The sequence below is a fragment of the Dermatophagoides pteronyssinus genome, unplaced genomic scaffold (assembly GCF_027571235.1).
Source record: "Dermatophagoides pteronyssinus isolate colony J.1.1.1.1 unplaced genomic scaffold, Derpt_VIB-CSIC_2022.12 sq0005, whole genome shotgun sequence".
NCBI lineage: Eukaryota > Metazoa > Arthropoda > Arachnida > Sarcoptiformes > Pyroglyphidae > Dermatophagoides > Dermatophagoides pteronyssinus.
The window spans coordinates 1,619,993-1,638,099 of record NW_027461529.1 but is presented as its reverse complement, the minus strand read 5'-3'; the positions used below and the strand labels follow the sequence as shown (position 1 = coordinate 1,638,099).

Here is an 18,107-nt window from a genome sequence, read left to right as displayed (position 1 = left end):
TGAAAAATAATCAAGGTAAAGACAAAACGCAATAAGTAAAATTTATCAATCAAAATAACCAGAAGCAAAACATTTGTAAAATAACATTCAAATAAATTATCATAACATTTATCCATGGGATTACTTTGTTTTTGATTTTGTTTACGTTTTTTTTAATTAAAAAAGATTACCATAATTCTCATCTTTTATGACGTAAATATTTTTTTGTAATTCATTAAATAATTTTTAATGAATTAATTTTTTCAGGATATTTTTTTTGCACCAGAATCGAATTAGAAATTGAATATTAGATGCAAATTAAATATCAAAGAGAAGTTTTCCTTGAAAGGTACATTTTTTCTCTTTAAAATTGATTTTTTTTTTTTTTTTTGAAAAAATAACAACAACAACATTTAAACATTGATAATTTATGAAAGCAAAAATAAACAAAAAAATTCCAATGCAAAATTTCAATCTTGGTGACGATATTCCGCAACGCTCTATTGGGTTTTTTTTCCTCACTTTCTCTCTCTCTCTCTCTCTCTCTCTCTCTCTCTCTCTCTCTCTCTCTCTCTCTCTCTCTCTCTCTTGCTTTTCAGTTTTCCTTTTTTCTCTATAAAATTACCTCAAGTATAGTAAAAAATTCATATTATAAATTTCATCCGGTCAATAAAGATAAACACTATGAATTTTTGATATTTCTGTTATTCAAGAAAAAAAAATTTCTGGTACTATGCATTCGGCTCATTCATTTAACAATTTTGAATTACTTCAATTTTTTGTTTTGATTTGATAGTCGTTGGTGACGTGATTCAAATGAATTTTTCGAAAAAAAAATAAAATAATTTTTGCGTCAATTCGTCACCTTTCGACACATCTGTATTTATTTCAACATAAATACAGAATACAGTTCCATTAAACATCATTTTTAATCATCATTTGAAAAACAATTTTCTAAAAATATCTTAAAAATTTGATACAATCGATTTCATTGTAATTTGAGAAAATAAAAAAAAATTATCATTGAAAATCACCACAAAAGGTCTGTTTATTGTAATTTTTTTCTTTTTATTTTATTCCCTTTTTTTTATTTTCCCAACACCATTATTACTTGTCTACCACTAAATGAAAACATAAAAATTTGATTATCAAATTATAAATAATCGATGATCGATGAATTATAAATATTGAAAAGGGAAATATTTTTATTTTTATTTTTAAAAAAGACAATTAGGTTATAACCAAATGATCGTCATCATTCAAATGTATTGAAATGCACCTCATACATATTTGAATGAACAAAACAAAATCAATTATTTAATTATAATGAATAGAGAAGAAGAAGAAAAAAGAAATTCAATATTTGTCTCTGACAAATTTTTTGCTGTTGTTGTTGTTCGAATCAATCGTCTATTTGACATTTTGTCAAATCATATATGTTTTGATTAGAAATCTTTTTTAACATTCTTTCTTTTCATTTATTCATTCTAATGGTCAAAAATGTTTAATCAATCAATTCAACCAATGATGATGATTATCATCATCATCGCCATCCTCATCACCATATATAAAAATGATCAATATCTACTAACAAACGTCATTATTTTTTTTCTATTTAGTTTAGCCGTAATGCTGTTTGAAATTTAAAAGAAAAAAAAAATTCCATTTTATTTTGTTAGTTTTTATATATATCTTTTAAATTGATATAATTTCCAGTTTTTTTTATATTCTGTGAATATAATTTCTAATTTGTGCATGTTAAATTCCACCGTTTGATTGGAACCTTTTTTTTGAAATTTAGTTGTGAAAAGAAAAACTACAAAATTGACAAAATAAAAATGGTACATTCATCATTATCATCATCATCGACAATCGATCAACAGCAAAAACAACCAACGGCAATATCGATTCGAAATTTTTATAATGGAAAATCCATCTTTCTAACTGGTGGCAGTGGTTTTATTGGAAAAGTTTTAATTGAAAAATTATTATATTCTTGTCCAGAAATTGAACGTATCTATTTATTAATACGTCCAAGTCGTGATGGTAAATCACCACAACAACGTTTGGAAGAAGAGGTTATCAAATCCAGAGTATTCACCTTTCGTAACAAAGCATTTGATTTCAGTAAACTTGTTGCCGTTAATGGTGATATGACAAAACCTCGTTTAGGTTTATCTGATTCTGATTATCAAACACTTATCGAAAATGTATCGATTGTATTTCATTCAGCTGCCACTGTTCGTTTTCATGGACCATTAAAAAAATTTGTCACTCAAAATATACATGGTACCGAATCGGTCATGAAATTAAGTCGTGATATGAAAAAATTACAGGTAAATTTTTTAAACTTTCAAAAATTTAGTCTTTTGTTAACTAAATTAAACCCTTAGACTGTTGTATACGTTTCAACTGCTTATGCAAATTGTAATCTAATTGATGTTGAAGAAAAAGTTTATCCATTAGCCGATGATATTGAATCACTGATCAATAAAATTATTAATGAAGATAGTGATGAAGCACCGAGTGATGGTCATCCATCATTAATGGGACGTCCAAATTCTTATACAATTAGTAAGGCTATTGCCGAATGTTTGGTGGCTTCAAAATATTCTGATCTACCAGTTGTTATCTGTCGTCCATCCATTGTTTCACATGCATATCGTGAACCAGCCGAAGGTTGGTGTGATAGTCTTAATGGTGTTGCTGGTGCTCTATTACTTGGTGGTCTTGGCATCGCTCGTACGATGGAAAGTAAGTATTACTTCTTTTGCATTTTTTTTGAATTATAAGCAATAAATTCTTATTCAACCATTCAAAATAGTGCGTTGTGATTACATTTCCGACATTATCCCTGTGGATTTTGTTGCCAATTCATTGATTGTAATTGGCTATCATTCATCATTGTATCCAGAAAAAAGACCAAAAGTGATACATATAACTTCCGGGCATAAAAATCCAATATCATGGGCACAGATTTTAAATTATTCACGTATGGCTGCAGTTAAAAATCCATCAGTTAAAATGGTTCGACCTATTGCACAAAATCCGATAAGTGCTGGTAGTTTTGTCGGTCGTGTAAATCATCGTTTAACAATGTTCTTCTCTCACATATTGTTCGCTTATATATTCGATTTCATATTGTTAATTTGTCGACAAAAACGTGTCATGGTTGATGTGACAAACAAAATGCATCGCGCACTTGAAGTACTTAAACATTTTACAAATCATCAATGGTTTTTTCGTAATGATAATTATAGTAAAATATTTCAATCATTGCCTGATGATGAAAAACATTGTTATCAATCTAATGTTGAGGCAATCGATTGGACTTGTTATTGTAATGCATTGTGGATGGGTTCACGACGTTATCTAATCAATGAAGATGATTCAACATTAAAAGATGGTATTCGACGCCATAAAATATTAAAATTAGCATATGGATTATTGGATTTGTTTATTTATACAATTATTTTGTCTATATTTGGCTATATTATTTCATTATTGATGCAACCAAACATCACAATTGGCTGAAACAAAACAAAAAATCTGATCATTGATCATTTTTATTCATTTTTATATATATAATTTAAATATAATTAACTATATTGATGGGATAATCGATGAGAAGAAAATATTTACAATCAAAATTTCATCGACAATCAAACGACGAAAAAAATCAACATGAAAATCATTTTATTGAATAATATTTTTTTACTGATACATGAAATGATTACAATTGATAGAATCATTATTTTGTTTTTTACTATTTTGGTTAACAAACACACACACACAAACGATCTAGATTGTTATCAAATTAATTATAATTAACTGATATTAATAATTTCTATAGATTTATAATGAAATATTTTCTTCCTCTTTTTTTTGAATTGGGATTTAAATAAAAACAACACTAATACCACAAATAAATATAAAATAAAATGGTCGAATTGGAATGAAATGTATAATGATTATTTTTTAATTATTGGATTTTCAATCCGATCATTATCCTTTTGAGTTTATATTTTTATCATTTTCATTATTTGTCGTTTGATGTGATTTATTGCTTTGTTTTTCTTTTGGATTTAATAAATAGTGCTGCCATCCTGTGTCATTCGAACCAAAATAAATGTGTTATTTTTTTCAAAAATAAAATTCATACATGTAATTAAGTAATCGGTTTGTTGCTTGCTATTTTGTTTCAGGAATATGAAAAAAAAATTCAATGATTAATGAAAAGATATATAGTTTTGTCTTTGTTGAATGAAATTGATGATATCATACCTTTATAAGCAACCGGTTGATTTACATAACATAATTGTTTATTATATGTATTATCTACATTGAATTCAATTTCATCCAAATCATACTGAATGGGAAAATATTTTTTATTTAAATATGAATTTCGTTTCACAATTAATTAATTAATTTATACCTTTAAACGTAAATCCGATATTAAACGATGATTAATAATATTTGTTCTAACAATACGATGATTTAGCTGTTGAATTGGACGAAAATTATCCTGATGTCCATCATTTTTTAATGATGTACGAAGTTGATGTAATTGATGTCCACTAATATATAATGGTTTATTCATTATAATCCATTGAACCGTTTCAAAACAGGCAGGCTGTGTTAATGATCCTTCATATGTAACAAATTGTTTTGTATCTGGTAATAATTCTTTTAAATATAATCGATTCAATTGTTGAATATCACCTTTAAATTGAATAAGAAAAGAATATATTCATTTTGAAAAAAAATATCAATCTAAATCGATAGATTTTTATTTGATTCAAATATAGAAATTGATAAAATATTGAATTTGTTTAAAGTTTGCGTGCATACAAAAGAATCAAAATATAGATCAAATTCTGTGTGTGTGTGTTTTGGGGAAAATCCGATTATATCGATGACTATATTCGTGATTTTATTGTTGGACAAACAAATTTCTTTTTTTGGCCAACCAAAAGTGGATGAATGGATGATGATGAAAAAAATATAGAAACGAAATGTAATCAAAATGTTTTTTCATCCATTCATTCATTCATTCATTTTCGACCATAGTTACGGTTATAGTAAGTACATTATATTCTAAACAATGTTCATCACACACTTGTATACGAAGGATAATTAAATCATCGTTTGATTTTAGTAAATAATGTACATTGTTCATTTTTATTATTATTATTATTATTATTATTATTATACAGATATTATGTTTACTTAATCAACTACTTGTATAAAATTGTGTGGTGTATTCATGAATTTTTCTTTTCTGGTTGCTTAGCGGATTTCATATTTTTTTTGGGTTCTATTCTTGGATTTCATTGGAAATTTGTTGTGCATAATTTCCAAAAAAAAAGAGAACCAGAAAAAAATCTTTTTTTTTGATATGATTTAGTCGCCAGGGAACAATGTCCGACTCGAACAACAAATACAACAAAAAATACATTCATCAAATTGATTGTCTTGATATTTGTGGTCGGTCGCATGTGTGTGTGTTTGTGTGTTTGTATGAAATTGATTCTAATCATATATTAACAGAATTGTTGTTGACTAATTCAGAAACAAACAAACAAACAAACATTGAATTTATGTTTTTTATTCTTATTTTTTCACAATCAATAAACATTCTTCTTGTTAATTTTGATAAATATAATAAATCGGTAACTTTCCAATCCAATATCAGTATTTTTTCCACACACAAATGAAAATCATTGATATTGTTTTGGTTTGCCAATTCTTTTCTCGCTCTCTTGCTATTTTTTTTCGATCCAGCTGTTGATGGATCATCATTGAAATCAAGTAACTTGAATATATACGATGACGATGAACTGAGAAATAAACTATGTGATGATGATGATGATGATGATGATGATCAAAACATACAATATCCAAATAGATATACATGAAGCATATGGTGTTTATCATCATCATCATCATTATTATATAGGAAATTATTGAATTGAAAAAAAATTTTTGTTTTTTTTTTAAAAAAAAACCTTCACATGACAAAACAAATTCATTCAATGTTTGGAATTGATATGTGTGTGATCCGAAGAAAGAGGAAAAAAATCTGAAAGAAATTCTTAAATTCGCATTCATTGGTCTTTTTTTTCTTGTAAAAAAATCAATTCTGTGTCTATGTGTATATGCGACAGACATTATTATCAACTCTTCATCATTTTTAAACTGATAATTAATATTGATACAAAGAATTTATTAATTAACGCTTCAACACATCATCTTCATTTTCATCACCATGATGATGATAATGATAAAGAGAAAGAATAATGATTCAACATCTGTTTCATAACATTCAAAAGAGAGAGAAAAAAAAATACAGTGATTGTCAATTAATTTTTTTTCTGGTCTTTTTTTTCGATGCCGGTCTATCTCTCTCTCACACACTTTCACATTTCCCTAAACAAAACGACTAAAGAGTTAAAGAGTTAATCGAATGACATACACAAGGGAAAAAAATGATTTTCGATATCAACAAAATTGATTGAAGAAAAAGAAGATTGGATTTTTTTTATAGAAACTTTTTATTTTTCGTTTTTTTTTCACTTTGATCAATATTAATATTTACATACCTCGATTGCTAATATTTTTAAATGAATTAATCATTAATTTAAGCTGTACATTTGTTGACATATTTTTTGTCATTTTAATCATTGTTGAAATAGCAACTAAACCATTTGGTGAACGTTTTGCTTCCGACCAATTTGAATATAATTGTCCATTAAAACCATAAAATTGTAATTCACCTGAAAATTGTAATTGATTTATACTATGTTCTGATCCACGATTATTTTCACGTCCAAAATGTAATGTTACATTTGATAATGTATATTGATAACTAAGTGGTCCACCTGTAATTATAATTGATTTTTCTTGATCAACTTCAATATTAATACTACGTCCAGTATTGATTAATTTTCCATCAATATAATCTCCTTTTATATTAATTTCATTTAAATATGGATCATAGATTAATAATTCGGTATCAATATCAATCGGTGATTGTCGCCGTCCTTTACTACAATGTGACCATTTTGGATTAAGACGACCCCAAAAATCTGGACCTTAATAATAAAACAAAACAACAACAACAAAAAATCATTAATAAAAAAACCAAACAAAATTTCAATGAAATCAAAATGGCAACAACAACAAAAAAAAATAGTTAATTTGTTTCTCTTCATTCTTTGTTTTTCATCACATTATTAATATACAAAATAACCAAAAAAAAAATAGAATATTTTATTTCATTTTTTTGCTACAATTTTCAGTTTCTTCATCTCCCATTTAATGTTGTTTGATTGTTTTATATGCATTTGACATGTATGTCAATCACACAATCATTATTTGTAGAATTACATTTCATTTATTCATTCAAACAAACAAACAAACATACAAATTTATTCGTTGTGTATTGTCGAGGGTCAACCTCTTCAACAACAACAACAACAACAACAAAAAGCTAAAATAGAAAACAAAAAACATTTTCAATTATTGTCAAAATAGGAGAAAAAAAATACAGAACACAATATTCTACAAGTGTAATCAATGTTTGAAATACATGAAAAGTTAATCGGGGAGAAACAATAGTCGTTTCTAATTTGGATATGTTGTTTTCTCCCTGTTTTCTCTCATCTTAAATGGCGGAAAATCAGAAAACAAAAAACAAAAACAAAATTAGACTGGACTGAAGAATGTAATTACAACACCCACAAACTGTCCGATGATAATCTTGATTTCATTTCTTTTTTTCTTTTTTGGCTGGGTTCATCATCATCATTATCATTGTCGTTGTCATTTTCATTGTTTACAACAGAAACAATAAACATTCCTTTTGGGGTAACAAAAAAAAAAATTGATATGAAAATTTCTTTGAAACTCATCATCATCATTCAGGAAAAATAATAATAATGATGATGACACCTCCTTTGATATCATTAAAAAAAATCGACTGAAATAGAAATGATCATCAAAATATTTGGATCATAGTCTATTTCTGTATGTTTTTGTGTGTGGTGGTGGATAATAATGATAATGATGATGGGAAAAAACTAATTAACACTAGCCAGAATCAGAGAAAAACAAAACAATCTCTTCATGATCATTGCATTTGTTCATTTAGAAATTTCGTTGTTGTTGTTGTTGTTTTTGTCAATAATAAATTTGTTGAATAGAAAACATTAAAATTCTTTAATTTTAATGTTTTTCAATAGTTTTTTTGCTATGTTTTTATTTGTTTGTATAAAATGTGTAATGATGTGTGTGTGTGTGTGTGTGTGTGTGTGTGTGATACATACCTGAGATTCCTTCGTATGTCCACCATGAATCCCAATCGGCCATAACCATTATCGTTGTTGTTGTTGTGGCTGATAATAATGATCTTTGTTGTTGATTATTAATGTTAATTTTATCATATACATTATGATGATCACAATGATAAGCTATTATTAATATTATTAATAAACGATCAATAATAATTGATCTTGAATTATTAATTATATTTCGATATAATGATAAATTGATAATATTCATTTTTTTCATCATTATCATAAAAAAAAGATGATGAATGATTGATTTTTAATTTTTCAATTTGATTTATAATAATAAAAAGGTAAATTAAATCAAATGAAATAAAATTGACCAATAACAATGTAAATAAATATACACAATATTATACAAGTTGCATATTGATGGAATTTAATATTGGCACCTGATAACAAACAACACAATTATATTATTGATTCATAACACAATCCAAAAAAATAATTGATGAAAATTTTTGTTTGAAAATAGATTTTCATTATATTTGGTGTTTGTTCACGCAAATTGTTTCAATTCAACATACAAACAAACAAACAAATCATTTGATGATCAATAAGTGTACAACGAGTGTTTGTGAGTGTTTAAGTAAAAATTGTCTTTTTTTGTGGACAATTCCATAAGCTAGTTTGTTTAGTTGTCTTTTTTTTTTTTGGTTACCCTTGTTTTTATCAAGTATATCAAGCATCAATTTTTTTTCTTCTTTTCTATTCGAGGTTCGATTCAGAAACAAACTTGAATTCTTTTTTTCGAAATATTCGAAATAATTTTCGGGTGCGCAGGATTCTGGCGCGTTCTTTTCATTTTGATTTAGGAATTCTGTTTTTTTAACAACTATGTTCGTTCAGTAGCCATCAGCCACATACATTCAAGTGATTGGATTGGTTCATTTTTTTTCTTTCCATTTTTTTTGGTGTGTAGGTGGGGGTGAGGGGGCAAAAAAAAAGGTTTCAAACCAAATAAATAATCATTCACATTGGGCGTGATCATCTTGTGGTGGTGATGGTCGACAAACAAGAGAAAAAAATGAAAAACCATCAAAGAATTAGAATTTTTCGAGAAGAAGCTAAATTCTTCATTTTCATGTTAGATTTGTGTTATGATGAAATAAATTTTCAGCAAAAAAAAATGAAGATTTAATTATCGAATTCCATTCTAAAATGGAAATTTGTTTATCTAAACAAATGGAAATCGGGAAAAATGTTCACAGGTTAAGTTTGTTTTTTTCCATTTCTCTCTCTCACTGGATTTACGTGAATAAGTTGGTGCGTGTGACACGGATAAACATATGTCAATTTTCGTTCTATTTGTTGTTGTTGTTGTTTGTCATTGATGTCATGATTTGAATTCGAAATTCGAATTGGGGTGGATGAAATAGAATTTTAGAATGATTTTTTTAAAAAAATGTTTTTCTTTCTCCTGTTTTGACACTAAAGTTTTTTTTGTGTTGTTGTTGAAATAGAAAAAAAAATCCTTGAAGAATCCCAAACAGCAACACCAAAATCTTCATTGATTATAAACAAAATAATAATTTTGTTTTTCACTAATTAGTCGAAACTGATTAAAATAAACCAAAAAAAAAACTAAATTTTTGAAACAACGATAAATATTGAGACAACAAAAAAAAAGTTGAAAACTTTTAAACTTTTCACAATGAATCTGTTTATTATTGATTTTTTGTTTTCATTCAACTCAACAGACACCCGTAACATCATTGAATTCTAAATTTGTTGTTGCTGATGTTTTTCAAAAAAAAAGTAAAATGATCGAATCTAGATTAAAATCGAATCTGTATGGTAAAAATGGTCAATCATTTTACAACACAAATGAACATTGAATTTTATTATTGGATTCTTTTTCTTGTGTTCAGAAAAAAAGAAAAATTTGTTAACAATAAAATGAATTATCATTTGTGCTCTCATATATAGTACCTATTAAGTACCTTAAATGGCCCGAAGGCTATATTTGACGAATGAATGAATGAAAAATCAGAATTCAATTATAAATACAAATTGAATAAAAACATTAATCGAAAGAATTCGAAACTAGCCATAACCATCATTTATCCAATCATTTATCATTGGAAATATTCGAAAGATCAATGATGAACAATAAATTCCTTCAACAAATAAAAAAAATCATCTCTGTATATTGAACAATATTGAATTGTGTGTGTGTGTATGGTGTTGTTGTATTTGATAATTCAGTTTTCTATTCACATTTTTTTTTACTATATTGTTTTGTTATCATTGAAATTACAGTTTGAAAATTTCTTTCTGTTCACAGTAGATCAGAAGAAATGAAAAAGAACAAAACAAAACAAAAAATTGATACAATATTTTACTTGAATAATTTGTATTTAATAGAAAGAAAGTAAATATAAAAAAAATACTGATAAGAATAATAAAAAGAAAAGAATGGAATCGAAAAGATACTCAAAATACAATCGTTATCATCATCATCAGCATGTTATTAAATGATGATGATGATGATGAAATCTAATATTTCAATGAAAAGGAATAAAAACTCTTGTCAGGAGCTTATTCATTCAAATTTGTTGAACAAACAATTGGAAAAAAAGGGTAACAAATTCTACTTTCTCGTTTACGAATCAATTCATTTTTCTTTGTATCGATTCTTCTTCTTTGTAAACATTGTTGAATGAACAACCAAAAAAAAAAAGAACAATGTATCAATAATCAAAACAAACAAACAGAAAAATAGAAAATTTTAAACTTTTCAAATATTTAAATCGAATTTATTTATTTTTATGAAAGAAAAAAAAATTAATAATTGATTTTATCTGAAAACACACCGGAATGAGAATCTTTGATTTTTGAAATTTTGAAAACAAAAATAAAAATCCAGAATGAATTCATTTACAAAAAAAAAAAAAAAAAAAACATAAATGACATTTGAAAAATCAAGATTTTTTGTTTCGTTTTGTTTGTTTACGAACACATTCAGAAAATTGCAAACGATTAGAATTTTATGCAAATTTTTGTTTGAATGAATTGAATGAAAAAAAACAACAAAGTTAAAAGTAACAGAATTTAAAAAAAAAGAAATGCTATTTTTTTTGCATAAATTTTTTTTGTTTATTTGTTTGAAATGTTTCATGGATCGTGATCATTACCATTGTATTTTGTTTAATTAAAGTTTATCCGAACAAAGTTTATCTTTTTTTTCAATAAGAAAAGCAATAATGAAAAAAAATATCGATTCACCAGGTAAAATCAATTTATTCTTCCTTTTTTTTTGTTTTTCTGTTTTGTTTGTGGCTAATTTTAATCATCAGATTTGGATTTATGTTTGTTTGTTATATCAATTTCAACTTTATTACCAAAATATTAATTTTTAAAAAACAAAACTTTGGAGAAAAAAATTCTATATTAATGCATAATCAGCATAAATTTTCGTACTTTTTATGCACAAAGTGAATGAGTGAGTGACTTTAAAAAAGAAATTCTTCAACAAATTGATATACTGAATTGAATTTGAATCAACGAACCGAAAGTATCATTGTTGTTTCTTTTTTTCTTTTCTAAAAAATTTCCTTCTGTTTTTCCGAAAACTTTTCCGCTTTGCTTGTTGTCGTTTTCTTTCCTTTCTCTCTCTCTCTCTCTCTCTCTCTTTCTCGCAAAATAGGTTGATATGGAAAAAAATTCAATCCATTTGAATCCGATGATGTTGATGATGAATGCACAATTATTTTCAAGTGTTTTGCATTTTGATTCAACGAAAAAAAAAAACAACAACAACAATCATATCGTATATTGTCGACCATAAGATGATTGAGCATCTGTTTTTAAATATTCTTTATTTTTGTCTTTATTTTATTGTTTTTTTTTTTGTTTTGGAAATATTTTTTTTTCTTGGTTCAACTGGTTTGAATTGTTGTCAGTCAGTTTTTTGCTGATTTTTGTTTATTATTTCGAAGAAAAAGAGAAGAAAAAAAAATTGGAAATTTCTCTATCCCGAATGAAAGATCCTGATTTTCATTGGAAACAAAAAAAAAACACACTTGCATATCAAACACAAGCATCTTATTAGTAGCAATTGAACAGTTATATCTGACAGTCAGTCATTTTAACTGAATTTTTCTGAAAATTTTGTAAAAAATATTTTGATTCGATATGCTTCATAGAATTTTTTCATTTGGTGGATGAACATTCTGATCCAGAATTTAATATCTAAAAGCTAAAGAACTAAAGAAAAAATGATGATGATGATGATGGTCAATTCAATCAATCATTAGTAATCATTGTAATAATGATGATGATAAAATATGTCAATACCAATATCATATTGATTGATAAGATCGATCGTATTTAGGTTCAAAAAACAAGAAAGAAAAAAAAACGATTCTACAGGATCAGGTGTATTGAATCAAATAGGCGTTTGTGGTTGTGTTTGTATGGAATCAATATTTTATTCAAATTTATTCAACTTTTTTTTCTTGATAAAACATAATCAAAAACTTGATCCAAAAAATGCTTTTTTTCTTCCATTATACATGCACATGGTGTTGGTTTTTGTTTTTTTATCAAATAAAAAAGAAACTTTTTTTTCTCGTGATTATCAACGATAAGACTGATATCATTGAATTTTTTTCTTTAATCATTAAATATAGATGAAGTGATCAACAACAAATAAATCTACGTGGCCATAATATTTTGTTGTTGTTGTTGTTGTTGTTGTTTTTCTTGACAGCATTAACCACAGAAAAAAAACAACAACGATACAACGATGTAACCATGGATTATTTAGAAAGTTTTCAATAATAAAAAAAAGTATTTAGATTTTAAAAAAGTAGAAGAAAAATTGGCAATTGATAACGATGAAATTCTATCATATAAAAAATAGATATGAAATAAATTAAGTTGAGATAAGATCAAACAATTATTGTATCTTTAATAATGTACCTGTAACGATAACAACCAAAAAAAAAAAAGAACAACATTTTAAGTACCCAAAGAAAAATCGTTTAATATTGATGTCATTGAATTGAAAGTATTGTTAACCGTCAATTATTTTTTGTTGTTGCAACGATTATATATAAATTCATTATCAATTCGAATCGAATTTGTTTGATGGATCTATCTGTTATTGATAAATTTATTGATGATGATGATGATGATGATGATGATTTGGATTATCAAGATCAAGATTATATTGCTGATGTTAACAATAATGATCAAACAATTATTGATTATCAATCACAATTATTATCGGATGAGCAGCAAACATTTGAATTAAAAAATTTGATCAAATTCGATGAACAACAACAACAATATAAATTCTTTACAAATCGAATATTAATATTACAACAAACTTGTCAGAATCTTATTCAACGAATCAATACATTACAAACAGAATGTGATCATTATTGTCGACAATCTCGTACATATCATTTTTTATTTATACAAGAAAAACATGTTCGTCAAAGACTTTCAAGATTATTAACATCAAGTCAACGTGAATTAGAACATCATAAACGTTTTTGTTGTCCAAATACAAATATTAATCTTAATGAAAATTTTAATCAACAAAAATCATTATCATTAAATAAAACAAGAAAAAAACGTCAAAAAATACGTACAACATTATCATCACAATCGACAAATAATTGTAATTATCAAATTGAACATGATAAACAAAAACAATTGGAAAGTTTTTCACAATCAAATATTTCTGGATACAAAAATATTGATTATGATCAAAAAGAAGATTTGAATAATAATTCAAATCAAGAATTATTAAAGAAAAAATCCAATCTTATTTGTTATAATTCAATGAGAGAATGTATTAAATTTTCTAAATCATTATTGAATTTAAATGATGTGAATAATAATACATTTGATATGAATAAAAACAATAATGATATTCAATCGATCGACAATATGATTAAATATGAATCCGATATTGAACAGGTAAAACAATTAACAATGACAAAAAAATTACATGAATTTCATGGAATATTTTTTGATACGACAATTGAAAATGGTGTTATCATACGACAAGTGGCCAATAATAGTGAAGCACGTAAAGCTGGTTTACGACAAGGTGATCGAATATTAGAACTATGTGGTATTAATATGCGTATGGCTAATTATCGATTAGCTGAAAAAATAATCAATGAATGTAAAGATAATGAGATTATAATCAAAATTAATTGTTCGGTAAATCGATATGAATCGGATATTAGTTTAGCAATGGCCAAAAGTTCAATAAACAATTTAAATCGAAAATTAATCAAAAAACAAAGTACTTTAGTACGACGAAATGCATTCAAACGTAAAAATCGAATATTACATCGATATTTTGAACGAAAACAAAATGAACAATCGGCATTGTATCAGAATTATTTGCTAAATGTTTCATTACCTAGACGTATACATTTACGTCCATTATTTGCAAATAAATTAAAATTATGTGGTGGAAATGCTGTCGGTATATTTGTTCATACGATTGCTGAAGAATTGCAAAGATTTCTTCAGATTGGTGATCAATTACTTGAATATAATAAATATGATTTAACACAAGCTACAGCTGAAGATGCTGCCTTACATCTAGCCGAACCGATTGCTCAGAATACGGCAGAATTGATCGTTTTGTTTAATATCGATGGTAAGTAACCTAATCAATTAATTAAAAGATTACATGAATAATAACAAACAAACAAACAAAAAACTTAAGTATTTCACCAAATTCAAGAAAATCCTATTGGTGATTCATTTTATATTCGTGCTGAATTTGAACGATCATCCGCATGTAATAGTTCATTAAAATTCAATAAAGGCGACATCTTGTATGTGGATAATACATTATATGATGGAAAACCATGTCAATATTGGCGTGCATGGAAACTAGATCCATTTGGTCAACCAATCGAAAGTGGTTATATACCGAGCAAATATAATGCTGAATGTGAAGTGTTTCGACAATTTTTTCGTAATATGAATAATCATGATACTAATATGTTGCATTCTATTCGACATATATTTCATCGATTAATTTCAAACAAATCTAATGTTGATGATAATGATACACGTTTGTTGGCTTCATTTTCATCAATGTCAAATGATCGAAATGGTTATTATGATAATCAAAATTCATTAGAATCAATGGATAATATTGATCTACAGGCATATCGAAGAGTTCAAATGATTGAACAGACTAAACCAAGACCGGTAATTATATTCGGTCCATATAGTCATACAATTGTTAAACGTTTAGAAAGTCAATTTTCATCATTATTTCGATTATGTCAGAAAAAAACAGAAACAATGATAATGATGTCATCGATTTGGAATGAAAAAAAAGATGATCATTATATTTCTTGTTCACGTCGAGAAGATGGTGAAAGTAATTTCATTTCATTGACTGAATTAACTGAAATTAGTAATCAAGGTTTACATCCAGTCATAACAATCACTGGTAATAGTTTGGATGAATTTCATCAACAACAAATCTATCCGATTATTATTGAGCTTCGTTTTCGTTCGGCCAAACAAATGAAAATAGCTGTAAATAAATATTGGAATCATACAAGTAAAATATCATTACGTACAGCTAAAAATATACATAAACATCATCAAAAATTATCTAAACAATTTGAACATATTGAACACGTTATTTTAAATGCAAATATTAATCTAATGAATATTATTAATATGATTGAATTTCATGTACTTATTGAACAAGACAAACTTATTTGGAAAGAGGCATGATGAAATCAATCAATCAATCAATTTATGAAATTTAATTTAACAAAACAAAAAAATTTATTTATCTTGATTTTAAAATGAAAAAAACCCGGTTCAAATTCAATTTACGATTTTTATTTTATTCAATACAATTATGACCGATAGATGGCAATAATTCCAAAAAAAATATGCAACATGAATGAATTCAACAACAAACAAAAAAAAAAAAAAAATCAGATCAATTCGATAATCAAATCAAACAAGTAACACACCCTTATCTTATCGTTATTATTGTATCAGATAGATCTATTTGATGAAAGAAAAAAATAATATAAAATAAATAAAGTCATGCGTATGGCATCAATTCTGTTCAATTGTATAAATTTTCCACAATTAATAATTCACTACGTCTTATTTTTTTGGTTATTTCCGTTTTTGTTGTTGTTGTTGTTGTTTATCTCTATTTGCACAGATTATCAGTATTGATGATTTTCTCTCTCTCTCTCTCTCTCTCTCTAGTCTTTCATTGTTCCAAAGTTTAATCATCAATGATCAGGCCAATATTTGAAAAATGGAAATAAAATGTTTGCTTTACAATTTGACATACGACTGTTGTTAGTGTTGATAATTACCGAGGATACCGATACATATTTGATTTTGTATGTAATGTTTTTATTTTTTTTGAAGCAACACACGGACAACCCGATCATTTAGATTTGATTTACAGTTATTTTTCATTTCGTTTGCCATTTTTTTTCTCATTTTCCATTAGGTGGCAAGCAAAAAAACATTCTTGAGATAAGAGATTTTTTTTCAAAAATTGTTTTTTTAAATATTTATTTGCTACAGTCACATTTTTGATTTATTTGGATTTAAAGAAAAAAAATTATTATTATCGAGAAATCGTTTGACATCGTTTATTGCATTAAATTTTATCAACAAGATTAAACTCCCTCTTTGGTTGTGTTTGTTACCTGCCAACAACAAAATCATCAAAAAAATTGTACTTCTTTCCGATGATCACTTGAAATTGGATGATTTAAAAAAAAATGAAATCATTGCATCAATTTTCAATCATAAATTACCGGTTGATGATTATGATGGATTCAATTTTTTTTAGTAAGCTAGTTATTAGTCATCAAACAGATTCATTTGATTAGACATTTATGAATCATCGAATCGATAATTGTCATTGAATTTATGAAATATTTAGTTAGTTACTGTTTATCATGTCCCATTTTGGTGTTTAGAAAAAATTTTCCATTTGGCTAAATAGTTTCATCATTTTAATCTATTCGATCATCATTATCACTATAATAATCATCAATGTTTGGAAATTTTTTTTTCTCTCTTCATTTAAAAACAAACAAACGAAAAAAAAAATCAAAAACATTTTATTCTTGTAAAAATGATAAATAATCAAAAAAAAATTATCCATGGTTATAGACTGATGATTAATAAAAAATCTTCATAAAAAATCATCAAAATAAAATGAAATAACCAAAAAAAGATTTTTTTCCTATTTTATCCAATGATGATGATGATCGGAATCCGGACTGATTTATATGTCGTATCCTAATCAAAGTTGTTGTTGATGTTGTAGGTTCCGACATGATAACTGATTAGTTTGATGATTGTAAATATAAAAAAATTATGGATAGTCGAAATTGGTAATCATCACCTTGGTGATAATTATAATAATAATGATAATAATAATAATATAAACAATCTATACACAGGAGAGAAGCCAATTAATGAAATAAAATGATGAAAAAAATTTCATTCACATTTACATTAATATCAATGATATTATTCATGTATCGATTACAAACTATTATTGGATTGTTGTTTCTGGTTTTACCATTGGCCAACGCCTCTCTTCAAATCTCATTTAGATATATTTTTTTTCTTTTACATTTTTTATTTGGTGGTTTTTGAGATTTTGGATTATGTGTGTGTGTGTTTGTTTTATTGATGATGATCATAATCATTTCATTACAAAATAGATAAACCTTATTCTTCTACTACTTCAAATATGTCAATCAAACAATTCTCGTTGCCATTATCATC

General features: G+C 26.1%; 3 protein-coding genes across 4 annotated transcripts; 2 read left to right on the top strand and 1 right to left on the bottom strand.

Annotated features, from left to right (window-relative positions):
- Nucleotides 1-1,573: 1,573 nt before the first annotated feature.
- Nucleotides 1,574-3,940, top strand: LOC113789722 (fatty acyl-CoA reductase 1-like). Its single transcript, XM_027339295.2, has 3 exons — nt 1,574-2,315; nt 2,373-2,733; nt 2,804-3,940. Exons 1-3 carry the CDS (start codon nt 1,818-1,820, stop codon nt 3,511-3,513), a joined length of 1,569 nt encoding a protein of 522 aa, XP_027195096.1. The 5' UTR covers nt 1,574-1,817; the 3' UTR covers nt 3,514-3,940.
- On the bottom strand, nt 3,511-9,101 carry LOC113789705 (carbonic anhydrase-related protein 10-like). 2 transcript variants are annotated; one of them, XM_075819846.1, is made up of 6 exons: nt 8,307-9,101; nt 6,582-7,073; nt 4,415-4,701; nt 4,264-4,348; nt 4,142-4,170; nt 3,511-4,085 (listed from the first exon to the last, which is right to left on the bottom strand). In XM_075819846.1, the coding sequence occupies exons 1-5, from the start codon at nt 8,557-8,559 to the stop codon at nt 4,148-4,150; spliced, it is 1,140 nt and encodes a 379-aa protein (XP_075675961.1). In that variant the 5' UTR covers nt 8,560-9,101; the 3' UTR covers nt 3,511-4,085; nt 4,142-4,147. The 2 variants fall into 2 exon arrangements, with proteins under 2 accessions (XP_075675961.1, XP_027195079.2); XM_027339278.2 differs by having other exon boundaries at nt 3,511-4,170; nt 8,307-9,100.
- A 4,222-nt stretch (nt 9,102-13,323) lies between these two features.
- Nucleotides 13,324-16,401, top strand: LOC113789598 (disks large homolog 5-like). Its single transcript, XM_027339155.2, has 2 exons — nt 13,324-14,958; nt 15,028-16,401. Exons 1-2 carry the CDS (start codon nt 13,422-13,424, stop codon nt 16,059-16,061), a joined length of 2,571 nt encoding a protein of 856 aa, XP_027194956.2. The 5' UTR covers nt 13,324-13,421; the 3' UTR covers nt 16,062-16,401.
- Nucleotides 16,402-18,107: the final 1,706 nt, after the last annotated feature.